Source organism: Phyllostomus discolor, chromosome 4 (genome assembly GCF_004126475.2).
Source record: "Phyllostomus discolor isolate MPI-MPIP mPhyDis1 chromosome 4, mPhyDis1.pri.v3, whole genome shotgun sequence".
NCBI classification, from domain to species: Eukaryota; Metazoa; Chordata; class Mammalia; order Chiroptera; family Phyllostomidae; genus Phyllostomus; species Phyllostomus discolor.
Window position 1 is genome coordinate 138877713 of NC_040906.2, and position 14012 is coordinate 138891724.

The following is a 14012-nucleotide window of genomic DNA, read 5'->3' on the forward strand; positions in this document are numbered from 1 at the left end:
ACTCAATCTCTTATTATTTACTCTCAGATTATTATGTTTTTTAATTAACTAAAAGTAGATGAACATTTCTTTACTTTTTAAAATAATTTTTTATCTTTTAAAATAATTTTTTATTTTTAAGTTACAGTTGACATACAATATTATATTAGTTTCATGTATATAATGTAGTCGTTAGACATTCATGTAACTTATGAAGAGATTACCCCATAAGTCATGTCATCTAACACCGTATATAATTATTACAATATTACGACTTTCCCCCTGCTGTACTTTACATCCTCATGACTATTCTGTAACTGCCAATTTGTACTTCTTAGTCCCTTTCCTCTTTCCACTCATCCCCCCAACTCTCCTTCCATATGGCAACCATCAGTTGCTCTCTGATTCTGAGTTTGTTTCTGTTTTGTTCATTCATTTATTATGTTTTTTAGGTTCTACATACAAGTGAAATCATATGCTATTTGTCTTTTCTTTGTCTGACTTATTTCACTTAACATGATACCCTTTAAGTCCATCCATGTTGTTGCAAATAGCAAGTTTTCACTTAAAAATATTTTATTTATTTATTTTTAGAGAGAGGGTGAGGGAGGGAGAGAAACATCAGTCAGTTGCCTCTTCAATGTGCCCTGACCAAAGATGAAACCCTCAGCCCAGGCATAGGCTCTCTGACAGGAATCAAACTGGAGAACTTTCGAGTCAAGGGAAAATGGCCAACAAACTGAGCCACACCTGTCAAGGCTAGATTTCACTCTTTTTATGGCCGAGTAATTTTTTGTTGTATATATGCAGCACATCTTTTTTATCCATTGGCCTATTGATGGACACTTAGGTTGCTTCTATGGACAATAGGTTGGCTATTGTAAATAACGCTGCACTGAACATATGAATGCATATGTCTTTTGAATCAGTGTTTTGGGTTTCTTTGGATAAATACCCAGAAGTGGAATTGCTGGGTCCTTTTTGTCTCTTGTTATACATCCTCTGTTTTAAAGTCTATTTTTTCTGATGTATTGCTCCCCAGCTTTTTTCCCCCATTCCCATTTGTGTGAAATTTCTTTTTCCATCCCTTTACTTTCAGTCTGTGTATATCTTTTAATCTGAGGTGAGTCTCTTGTAGGTACCACATACATGGATTTTGTTTTCTTATCTAGTCAGCCATTCCATGTCTTTTTTAAGCATAAAGAATTATTGATTTTTTTAGAGAGAGAGGAAGGGAGAAAGGGAGAGAGAGAGAGGGAGAGAGGTTGTTCCATTCATTTATGCATTCATTGGTTGATTATTGTATGTGCCCTGCCAGAGGATCAAACTCACAATCTTTGTGTTTTGGGATGATGCTCAAACCAAGTAGAGCATTTAATCCATTTACATTTGATGTAATTATTGATAGGTATGTAGTAATTGCCATTTTATTATTCATATTTTGGTTTCTTCATCTCCTCCTCCTTTTTCAAGCCTAACATTTCTTGTACTACTAGTTGCTTGTGATAAACTCCTTTAACTTTTTCTTGTCTGAGTTCATTAAGCTTTTTAAACAAACTTTTATTGAGTAGCTGATCTGTGCCAGACATGTAATAGCATCATCTCTGTGCAAATTCACATGGTTAAATTTTTCATTTTAAGCTTTTCGATAAGTGTATTTTGTGAAAAGGAAGGCATAAACAGGGAGGTTGCATTAGTTTAAAAACCTGCACATACACACACACACACAAAATCTTCGGAGACTTAATTTTATAAAACAACTGGGCAGTTCCAAGTGTTTCTAGAAAGTCTTCTGGGAATGCAACATTATAAATGAATCTTCTGGAGTCCCTTTCACATTTGCCTGCCTCCAGAATAAATCTGAATTTATTGATCCATCTTATACAGTGAAGCTGGAAAAGAATTTTCTCCAACTTCCTTTTCCCATAAAAGTGCCTTCATGTTGCCTCTATCTGTAGATACTCTGTGGTCCACTGGAAGCTGACGTAAAGCAGAATCTCAATGCCCATCTCAAGCCTGCTGAATTGGTGTCTGCATTTTAATGTAATTCTCATAGACGGTAGAGTTTGAGAAGCACTGATTTAGATTTGATACTTGGCTCACACTTGACCCTAGTCCTTCTTTTTGAACAACAGAGATAAGGAGCCCAGACTAGCAGTTAACAGCTGTGTCAGAGACAAGATCTGTACCCGCAGATCCACTTATATACTTTTCCCCATACCCAAGCCCTGCCTGGACAGGAAGTCCGCCACTAAAGATAGGCTGCCTGTAGGAGACATAAGGACATAGGAGACCTCCAAAAGTTGTTCAGCTCTGTGAAAAAGGGTGGAACAGGAAAGGGAGGAAAGTAAGTTCCTGGATTCCAAAAACCACAGTTTGTGTAGGTGCTACTTTCTCCCTTTTTAGCACACAACTTTGTCATGAGACATTCCTTTGCTGACCTCTTTTCCTTTTACATTTCACCCTCATTAAAGTCACCATCTAAAACTTTTCTCCATGAAGTACAAAGTTTAAGTTGTCTGGGACTGAACGTGCCTGGTTTTGAACAGTTTTTGGCAGTTCCTTGCCTTTATGGTGTAGTCATGGTGAAACCTGAGTCATTTGAAGATGGTGTCAGTGCCAACAAACTGGCTGGAGGAGCTGCGGACGGCCAGGGCAACAAGGAGCTGGAGATAAGTAACCTTGGGTGCCAGGACCACTGACCTTCTTTGCACAGGAGAGCTAGCCCAGGCCTAGCTGTGTGTACACAAATTGCTCTACACTTCACAGTTCTAATGAATACTTTTCTGTTGCAAGTGTGTTTAGGCACAGTGGAAAGTATAAAGCATCTCCCCAATTGTTTCTCAGAGTTCCAAGTAGCAACACCTAACTTTTGCATGTGCCAGAATTTTTTTTTGTAAGCTGAGAAACCACGTTTTCCTGGTGAGGTAAACAGTATACCTCAATTTTTGTTTTAAGGTAATAAAGTTTTCTCTCATGCACATTCATATATACATTAAACAACTACCCGGTAAATGCACCCTGTTTGGGTGTGTGTGTGTGTATCTTTGTGTGTGCCATTTCTCTAAAATTCTGACTCACAGTCTGGAGGACAATGATGAATATTTTTCCACTTCACAAAGCTGCTATGAATTTCTCCTCACAAGGATGAGACTGTTTACTCACTCTGGACATCGTTAGTAGAACGCTACTGTAAACAGCCGGAGAAACCCAGAAACCCGTGGGCTGGGGAAGTGGGCGCCCGTGTGCTCCGTGGGGAGCAGAGATGCTGGGACCAGGTTGTGCAGACTGCAGTTAGAGACAGCTTCCTGACCCTCCTGGATTTACGCAGTTCACCAGAGCAGCCTGAGCAGCGAGAAGCGCCATTTGGTGCGGGTGGGAGGGGTGGAGCCACCAAGTCCTGTCTCAATTTAGATCTCGCTCTCTCTCTGCTTTTAGGCGCGCCCATTTCAGACTACTGAACTCGAGTCAGGGGAAAAAAAAACGTCAGGGAAGAGGTGGAAAGCCACACCCCGTAGTGCCCGCGAATTTCCCCGGGAGCCGACGGTCGCCTAGGCAGACGCTGCCGAGATGCGGGGCCCAGGGCTTCTGACCGCCGCCCACCTCGTCTGCGTGTGGACCGCCGCGCTGGCCGCAGCACCCGGGTAGGAGCGCAGGGGCGCGGGGCACGCGGGCCCTACGCGCTGTCCGCCCGGACCGGGGCTGCGGGTGGCGCCAGTAGCTGTTCAGCAGCGGGTGGGAACTGGCCCCGCGGCGGTAGTAGCCCCCACCCAGGCACTTGCCAGAAGGTTTGACCGTGTGTCGCGTCAGCTTGGTTCTCCGGGAGACAGTTACCGGTATTTTCTTCACCCATGAAGTTGTTGAAGCGTCTCTCTGGCCATAAGTACTTTCTAAAGACAGTCATTTTATTTTTAGTCCGCGGTGCCTCTGCATTTTTCTAAGCTGCTCCCAAACAATGTGCCTGCCTTCTTCTCTCAAAGACAGATGATACTAGTTTTTCTAAACAAGGTGTCTCAACTTTGGCACTGGCAGAGTGTAGCTTAGGTGACTCAAGTGTAGTTCAGGTGCAGACATTGTAGAAAGGGTAACTACTGAGGCACCCAAGTAATGGAAAGTGCCCCACTCCTAAAGGTTTTTACAGTTGATCCCCAACTCCTAGCTCGGGCAAAGAAAATGCTGTTTTAGCGATTTTTATTCTCTGCTACACCTGAAAATTTCACCACTGATAGTGAAATGTCTGATGGTATATTTCAATCAGTAGTATTGGTTAGATCTTTTCTTGGGCAAATACCTAAATATAAAGGTTTTAGTAAGAAACAGGCAAAATCTATGCGTGTGTGTGTGTGTTTAAGCCAAGAAAAAAAATCACACTGGGATGAGGTCCTCTGTGAAAGAGAAGTTTAGAGGCTTGCACATTGTCAGTAACTTCTGCAAGCCCCAGGGTGAGCCGTCTCCACTGGGGCTCATCCTGTGCTGTTTGTGGTTTGTAAGGTGGAAGTAATAACACAGACCCTACTCTTGTGGTACAGGAATTACTGTATTGAAATTGATTTACGGGAGTTACTGTTTCAATGACATTTCAGTGCAGTTGCTAAATGGAGCAGCAGGGCAATATTAATTGGAACAGTTGCAATTGGCACAAGATAGGGAGCCTATCTCACTGTCTATAAAATTTGAGGGTCACAAAAGAATGGAGATGTGAAGATAAAAAACAGTGTTTTCCCTTTGTTGGGGACTCTTAGGCCCAGGTTTCTGGTGACAGCCCCAGGGAGCATCAGGCCTGGAGGAAATGTGACTATTGGGGTACAGCTCCTGGAACACAGCCCCTCACAGGTCACCGTGAAGGCAGAGCTGGTCAAGGTGGCCGCAAACCTCACCACGTCTGTCCTGGAAGCAGAAGGAGTCTTTGAAAAAGGTAAGATAAACAACATAGAGTTTTACCCTTCTACTGTAATAATTGGAACATGTTAATAAAGCTATGTGTTAGGTAGGGTAACAGAGAAACCCCAAATTTGGAATGACTTACGTAATGTACTTTTAATTCTTATATTCCTGTAAAGTCCAAAATGGTGTTCTTGGTTGTTCTTCCAAGTGGCAGTTCAGAGGCTGAAGTTCTTCCATTTTGTGGCTCCATCATCCTGCAGGGAAAGAACAATGAATTTCTCATGTGGGAGTTTTTTTGGGGGGCTAGACCTAGATCTGGCTCGTGTCATTCTTGTTTCTCTTTCAGTGGTCACATTTAGTTGCAAAGGAGGCTGGGAAATGTAGGCAAATGTGTGTCCTAAAGAGGAAATGGGTATAGTTAACAGTCTCACACATAACAGTATTTATTAGGTATACGTTACTAAATAGGCCTATGGGAAAAAAGAAGAGCAACACAATAATTAAAAATCCAGTTTTATGAAGTATTTCTTAATTTTTATTTTATTAAATTTTTTTCTAAGTATATTTTATTGATTATGCTATTACAGTTGTCCCATTTTATTCTCCCCTTTATTCACCTCTGTCCTGTATCCTTCTTCCCTCTAGCATTCCCCCCACACCCTTAGTTCATGCCCATGGGGGTTGTACATGTAAGTTCTTTGGCTTCTCCATTTCCTACACTATTCTTAACCTCCCCCTGTCTATTTCGTGCTTATCATTTATGCTTCTTATTCCCTGTACCTTTGCTCCCTTTCCCCCCTCCCTGCATCTCCCCACTGATAACCTTTCATGTGATCGCTCCAATTCTGTGATTCTGTTCCTGTTTTAGTTGTTTGCTTAGTTTGCTTTTGTTTCTTTTTTTAGGTTCAATTGTTGATAGTTGTGAGTTTGTTGTCATTTTACTGTGAGTAGTTTTGATATTCTTCTTTTTCTTAGATAAAGCCCTTTAACATTTCATATAATAAGGGCTTGGTGATGATGAACTCCTTTAACTTGACCTTATCTGAAAAGTACTTTATCTGCCCTTCCATTCTGAATTATAGTTTTGCTGGATAGAATAATCTTGGATGTAGGTTCTTGCTTTTCATGACTTTGAATACTAGCCCCTTGAATTTCTAGCCCCTTGTTGCCTGTAAGGTTTCTTTTGAAAAATTAGCTGGTAGTCTTATGGGAACTCCTTTGTGGTAACTCTCTCTTCTCTTGCTGCTTTTAAGCTTTTCTCCTTATCTTTAATCTTGGGTAATTTAATTACTATGTGTCTTGATGTGTGTCTCTTTGGGTCCAACTTCTTTGGGACTCTCTGAGCTTCCTGGACTTGCATGTATATTTCCTTCACCAGATTGGGGAAGTTTTCCTTCATTATTTTTTCAAATAAGTTTTCAATTTCTTGCTCTTCCTCTTCTCCTTCTGGCACCCCTATAATTTGGGTGTTGGAACGTTTAAAGTTGTCCCAGAGATTCCTAAGCCTCTTCATTTTTTTTTGAATTCTTGTTTCTTCATTTTGTTTTGGTTGAATGTTTATTTCTTCCTTTGGTTCCAAATCATTGATTTGAGTCCTTGTTTCCTTCCCTTCACTGTTGGTTTCCTGTGTATTTTTCTCTATTGCATTGCATAGCCTTCACTTTTTCCTCTATTTTGTGACCATGCTCAACCATTTCTGTGAGCATCCTGATTACCAGTGTTTTGAATTCTACATCTGATAGGTTATCTATCTCCTTGTTGCTTAGTTCTTTTTCTGGATCTGTGTTTTCATTTGTGTCATATTTCTTTGTCTAGTCACACCAGTCTGGATGAGTGTTTCTTCTTTTACTCCTTGGTTGTCGGACTTTCATACAGTTTGATTTTCTAGCACTTCTGGTTGGTTTTTGTTTTTAACTTGGTTGTGTGAGGAGGCAAAGCATATCTACTATGCCTCCATTTTGGCCAGAACTCCCTTTTCTTATAGAAAATGATTAATTATATTATGGGGAACTCTGATGGCAGCAGGTTGGCAAAGCAGAGCCGCTGAAATATTTCTTAATATTTATTTATTTTTAGTTTTTATTTATTTATTTTTAGAGAGAGGGGAAAGGAGGGAGGGAGAGAGGGAGAGAAACATCAGTGTGTTGTTGCCTCTAGTGAGCCCCCCAGTGGGGACCTGGCCGGCAACCCAGGCATGTGCCCTGACTGGTAATTGAACTGGTGACCCTTTGGTTTGCAGGCCAGCACTCAATTCACTGAGCCACACCAGCTAGGGCATATTTCTTAATATTTAAAGTAACAAAAAAATAATGTAAGAGTGGGAGCCATTTATGAAAGAATCTTTTGTTTCAAGTTTGTATTGTAACCTGGCCTAGGATTATTGGGTCAATGAATATCTTCTTTTTTAATACTAAGGGGAAAATAATTTTTTGGTGGGGGGCGGGTAAATAAACTTTTTTTCAGCAAAATAACCTTTATTGTATTTTTTTCCTAATTGAAAGAGTACTATATGCTCAGTGCTTACAATCTGTTAAACACTGGGAGTAAAGGAAATAAATGAAAATCACCCATAATCCTATCACCCAACTGTAAACCCTGTTAACTAGAAGAATGTTTAGATGTTTAGTCAGAAGCCAGAAATTGAGGCACAAATTCCTATAGTGTTAAGAGTTATGTTAAAAAAAAAGAACATTTGCACCCCGATGTTCATAGCAGCACAATTTACAATAGCTAGGTGCTGGAAGCAACCTAGATGCCCATCAGTAAATGAATGGATCAAAAAACTGTGGTACATTTACACAATGGAATTCTATGCAGCAGAAAGAAAGAAGGAGCTCCTACCCTTTGCAACAGCATGGATGGAGCTGGAAAGCATTATGCTAAGTGAAACAAGCCAGGCAGTGAAAGACAAATACCACATGATATCACCTTTAACAGGAACCTAAACAACAAAACAAAAAAAACAAGCAAAATATAACCAAAGACACTGAAATAGGGGATAGTCTGACAGTGACCAGAGGGGAGAGAAGAGGGAATTTCAGGGGGGAATGGGTAGGGTTTACAGGAACAAATTTGGAGGACACATGGACAAAAACTAGGGGTGGGGGGTAATGAGGGGGGAAGAGGGGAGGGTTGGGTGGGTGGGCTGGAATGGGAGTAGGTGGGAGAAAACTGTACTTGAACAATGATTAAAATACAATAAAAAAAATATGTAGGGCACATAATGGATGGATGGAATTTCACAACAGTTCATCGTGGTATAAATATTTATACTCTACCAGCATAGGGAAATTAACACAATCATGAAATGAGATAAAATCAAAGTTGCTTGATATTTGCTATTCTTTCCTCACTGGAAACTGATTAACTGGGTGGATAAGTTTGGGACAAGAGTCAGGAAGAGGTAATGTGTGCAGGGGCCAGGGCACTGGGTCAGGAAAAAGGGAGGCCTCATTTCCCTGAAAGAGGAAATGTCAGTTAGTGCTTAAGATCTGAGACTGAGCAGCAGTAAAAGTTGTGTGATCTTGGGCAGGTTACTTAACTGCTCTGAACCTCAGTTTCTCTCACCTGTAACCTGGGGTTAATGAAATTTAATTTCCAGGATAGTTACCAAGTTAAAATCAGTATTCCACACCTACCAGGCCCTCAAAAAACAACAGCTGTTAATATTATAAGGAATGTATTGTGTAATAATCCTAAAGAAGAAGATGCAGGAAGCATCATTACCTTTTTACATGAGGCAGACCTCTACTTTCATTACTGAATCATTATTTCTGAAAATGAATGAATCCTGGTCTTATGATAATGGTTAATTATCATTAATGAAGAAAATATTGAAATATGAAGTCACAGCAGACAATACCTAAGGTAGTTCCACATTCACTATTATTTGTTAAGAATTATTATTTTGGTTCTACAATGCAGTAGTTTTACTGTAAGCCAGATTTAGATGATTTTGATACATGTTGGGGCTTTGCTTGGATGTTTGCATATTCTTAATCTAGAATTTTCACTGTATTGTCTTTTTTGCAATTTCCTTTCTCTGTCTCCTTTCCTCTTTTCTGCAAATAGTAGCAACATTGGGGGTGCATGTTATTGTGGCTTGGTTTTTAACTTTATTCTTAGATTTTTCTTTTGGGAAGAGAGTCCATCACATGCTTCTGGGAAGGCTAAAGCACTCAAGACTAGGTCAGACAACACTCCTGGAAGCAGAATGGATCTTTGAAAAAGAAAGATTGAAAATGTGTTTCTTTTAGGGGCTGTTTTTGACACTGTTGATACACAATTTCATTGAAAATACCATGGCTGGGAGCATGATTCCACTTTGAAAGGAGAATGCTATTCTGTTACCAGAGGCTGTGAGTCATTGTTCTCAGAGCAGATGCTTCCTGGAATGTGAGGACTTAGGATCAAGACATTTCTCCCTTCTTGTTTTCATATCCTTTGCTTTTCTGACTTCTCCGGTTATAACTATATGTAGATAAAAGAGAACTTCTAAATCAGTGGGGTCTGGATCTTGCTAGGATTCATTTTTATTCATTAAAATTTTTTATTTATTGATATTTGAGAGAGTGGGGGGAGGAGAGAGAGAAAGGAGCATCAATTTGTTGTTCCATTTATTTAGGCATTCATTGATTGATTCTTGTATGTGTCCTGACCAGGGATAGAACCTGCAACCTTGGCCTATAGGAACAATGCTCTAAGGAACTGAGCTACCCAGCCAGAGCTCATTATTATTCCCAATTTAACCACATTCCATTTTAAACCACATAAACACAAACAAGTAAATACATTTTATGTCTGATTATTTCATCACTTTTTTATGAAGCCCTCCAAGAATTTTGACAAAGCTTCATCTTCTAGCACAGCTGGGTAAGGATGGGGACTGTTTCTAAGTGGCTGTTTCTAAGTGACTGTTTCTACTGGTCTTCTTGGAAATTTAGGGGGCAGGGCAGTGTTCACCATAATCAGAATGCATTTGTAGCTTAATTTTTTGTCAGAAATAGTAATAGCTAAAGGGTTTGAACTGTAGATTATACCTTAATAAATGCAAAAACTATGGCTTGTTCTCAAGGAAGAGTTCATTTGTTTGAAGATATGGGGAAAATTCTGTTTGCATTTATGTCCTTGAGACGAGTAGCATAGATTGCATTGTAGTTAATTTATTCGTTTGTAACGTATCCTACATTTATTAGGGATCATTTATATTTTTCTGAACCATAGCCCTTTAGAAAAAGTGTTTCTGCTAAATTCTGTGCAGTTGTCTAAAGATGTATTAATGTCTTTTAAGTGGTGAGATTCAGACATGTAAATATACTGGTCATTATTGCCACCACCACCATCACCACCACCATCATTACCAGTCTCACCATCAATGTCTCTTTGGTGGATAGAACTAGCTAGGTCCATAATCTTATCATCCATTGTATTAAAGAGCAGAACATCTCCTAGTGAGTGCCTGCTGCTCTGGAGGCACCATTTATTTGTAGTGCCAAGACCACTTCCATCTTCCTACTGAGGTATTGGGGTGAGACCGACTCTCTGAGTGTGTCTAAATTCTTTAATGATGTGCTTTTTCTTTTTGCACTGAATCTTGTAGAGTTAGTGGGGCATTTACCTTCTATTTTTTTAAGAATTAAAAATTCTTCTTTGTCCTCTATGGTTTTCTTTCTTTTCCACATTGACTATACGGTATGTAGATCTACATTTTCCATGTAGATCAAGTAAGGCTGGGAAATCAGTAGTTCTTAAATTGGGATATTAACCAAAAACTTCAAAAAAATTCATTCAGTACTGGTGAGAACAAAGATCCTGATCATATGTTTCATAGCTTGTAGCTCAAAATCAGTCCCATGGTTTTTATGAAAGTAGATTAATGAGTGTGGTGTGTGGGCAGGTCTCCCAGGGCAGGTTTTCACAGGCAGCTTTGCCAGTGGAGCTCAGTCTGAACTTGCAGTTATGTGAGAATTATTAAAGGGTGTGGGCTCTTAATTCACATGTCTTTGCTATTGTGTGTGGTATGTATAAATAGGTAGGTGGTGCCTGAGGATAAAGGACCATAGTGTGGTAACCATGATGTACTTGGGCTCTGAAGCCAGTCTACCTGAATGTGCTTCATTTGTGGTTGTGTGGCTGTGGACAGTCATGATCTCAACAGGCTTCAGTTTTATTATCTGAAGAATGGTGGTTTCTGCCTTTTACAATTATATACCTATTGTAAGAATTAAGTGAGCTAACATGTTTAAAGCACGTAACACATGGGAATTATTCAGGAAAATGGTAGCTGTTGTTATTAGGCGAGAATTGCAACAATCATGTCAGAGGCAATTATTAATCACCTATTGGGATGATCTCGAACTCTATAAAGGACACATCACTGGGAGAGAATGGAAAAGGATTTAACGTATTAATTATTGAGTTCCCCATAGTGCAAGGGGCTTTCTGCACCATATTTAACTTCAATGACCCCATGAAAAAGGCACTACACTGACACTAAGAGAGAGCAATTTTTTTGACTTAACACAGTAGCAAATAATAAAGCTTGAATTTGAATTTGGTTCTGTTGTTTCTGAATTTGAAGGTTTTCTACTGCCTGGAAAAGCATGGAATAGTTTTCATTTGCTTTATTTTGGAATATCAATGCAAAGTTGTATCAGTCATTTTCTTCTGAAATCATCTTCAGCCTGGATGGTGTGGCTCAGTGGATTGAGTGCCAGCCTGTGAACTGAAAGGTTGCTGGTTTGATTCCCAGTCAGGGCACATGCCGGGGTTGTGGGCCAAGTCCCTAGTTTGGGGCATGTGAGAGGTAACTGATCAATATTTTTCTCACACATCGATGTTTCTCTTCCACCTTTTCTCCTTCCTGACCCCACTATCTAAAGAATAAATAAAAATCTTTAAAAATATATTTTAAAAAATCACAAAATTATTTTCATGTTTGCTGGTGGGAGTTTAGTCCTGGATCTAATGAAACATAATCTGAAAGAAGAATCTCAAGATGCAATGCTAGTTCTCCTTCTAACTTACTGTGAGCTTCATAGAATTTTGGAGCTGGACAGGACCTCAGAGATAACCCAATTTGATCACCTAATTTATGGCTGAAGAGGCTGAGGTTTGGTGTTTGGTGACTTGCCTAAGGTGGAATCACTTGGTGGAAACAGATTGCAGGTCCCCAAATTTGCAGACCAATACCATTTCCATTTTACTCTGGGAAATTTTCATAACACACGGAGAACCACGTATAAGACCAGGGATATGTTTGCAAATGTTGGGTTTTCTTAAAAAAATTATTTATTTATTTATTTATTTATTTATTTATTTATTTATTGTTTTTAGAGAGGGGAAGGAAAGGAGAAAGGGGGAAACATCGATATGTGGTTCTGCAACCCAGGCATGTGCCCTGACAGGGAATTGAACTGGTGACCGTTTGGTTTGCTGTCTGGCTCTCAGTCCACTGAGTCACACCAGCCAGGGCGTGGGTTTTTGTTTGTTTGTTTTTTTTTTTTGATACGGAAGGAAACAAGGCTAACTAAGGAGTTTGAAAACGCTTACCTGCATTTTTGTGCAAGTTTCTTATTTCAGCTCAAGGTGGAGTTGCTCGTTATGTACTAATGGCTCTGCACTGGGGTGAGGGTGGGGTAAGGCTAGGAGCCTCATAGATCTTTCTCAAATTAATTTCTGTGGCTGTGTTTCTCAAAGTTCAAGTAGTACTTATTAAAACAATATAGCTTTGTGGCTACCTCCTGAAGGCAAGGGTAAGGTCTAGGAATCTAAACTTTGTTTTAAGCAATCACCACAGGTGATTCTTAGACATTTTAAACTGAGGACAACTGCTCTTTAGTGTCCAAGGAATTGTTCTTTATCCAGTACCAGAAATCCTGAGTGAGAGGCATGTCTTTGCAAGTTGATGGTGATTCACCACAGCTGAGAGAAGGCCCCCTGCCTTCCATATTTGCCTTTTAAGCAGCCCCCAACCCTCAGCATTGGTGTTAATTTTAACCTGGGGAGAGACTTGGGTTTGATTATGAATCAGTGATTGAGCGAAGTTGAAAGTGAACATACTGGTTCTTTAAAGTCCAAGATAAATGTTTGCAGTAAACGTTTTGCAGCTTCTCTTCTAACACGTAATGAGTCACTTTCCAGTGACTCACTGAGGGTTGTGGTGGAAATAGAAATCAGATCCTAAGAATCTGGGCTGAGTGGCTGTTTGATCCTTTTTGTGACTGATTTTCAACCTTTTTCATCTCATGTACACATAAGCTAATTACTAAAATTCTATGGCACACTAAAAAGATATTTTTTGCCAGTTTGACCAAAAATAGGTATAATTTTGATTTGTTCATACCGGATGGCTGTTGTTGTACTGGCTATTGTCAATTTTTTTTTAAAATTTGACAATCTAAGGGAAAAGAGGTCAGTGCCCCTGACTAAATACTCAGGTACTGTGTGTTTTAAAAATTCTTGCAGCACACTGGTTGAAAATCGCTGCTTTGTTTTTAAGAGGACTTTGCAATGCTGAAACTAGTTCCCCAGTGACAACTAGCCAGTGAAATGGGGATTTCTCCCATTCATTTATTATTTGCTCTGTGTGAAATGTGAATAAATGAGGGGTGGGGAATAAGAGGAAGGAAGGCATTAGAGGACGTTTAGAGGTTTTGGAAGGATAACATGTAATAAAAGTGCAGAAGGCTGGAGAGTTTTTATTTTTGTTTGTATAAAAAATTCAATGTGGTTTGTAAATAGTACTTATTATGCATAACCCTGTACATGGTACTGTTTTACCTTTTACATCCAGAGCCATACAAATATCCATTCATAAATGTTCCACCTCTGCTGACATATTGGCATTTTAGTGGGAACAGTCACTTTTCATACTAGAGAAGGGAAGGGTGTGCCAGAGCATAGAGGCAGTGTTTAAGAGTGAGGTCGTGAGAAGGAGATAGTGGTTTATGTGTGTGTTTTCTGAAAAGATGTTACATTCTGCTTTAGGTATAAATTTGAGAGACATTCAGATGGAGATGTTCAGCAGGTAGCTTTGAAACTATAGGGAGGGAGAGAGTTTAAGGCATTGTTTTCAAAGAGGCAGGCAGTATTTGAAGTCTCAGTGGGAATGCATGAGAGGTACAAGAGAGACGACACTTCTGAAAAGA

The 14012-nt window shown here is 39.7% G+C and overlaps 1 protein-coding gene across 1 annotated transcript in view; it reads left to right on the plus strand.

The window, feature by feature from the left end:
- The first annotated feature begins 3169 nt into the window (after window positions 1-3169).
- The window catches only part of CD109 (CD109 molecule), a 123290-nt gene continuing 112447 nt past the window's right edge, over window positions 3170-14012 (plus strand). The window contains exons 1-3 of the mRNA XM_028510864.2: window positions 3170-3257; window positions 3418-3623; window positions 4722-4894. Of these exons, the coding sequence (XP_028366665.1) occupies window positions 3550-3623; window positions 4722-4894 (247 nt within the window). The 5' untranslated portion in view covers window positions 3170-3257; window positions 3418-3549. The remainder of the gene's footprint in view (window positions 3258-3417; window positions 3624-4721; window positions 4895-14012) is intronic.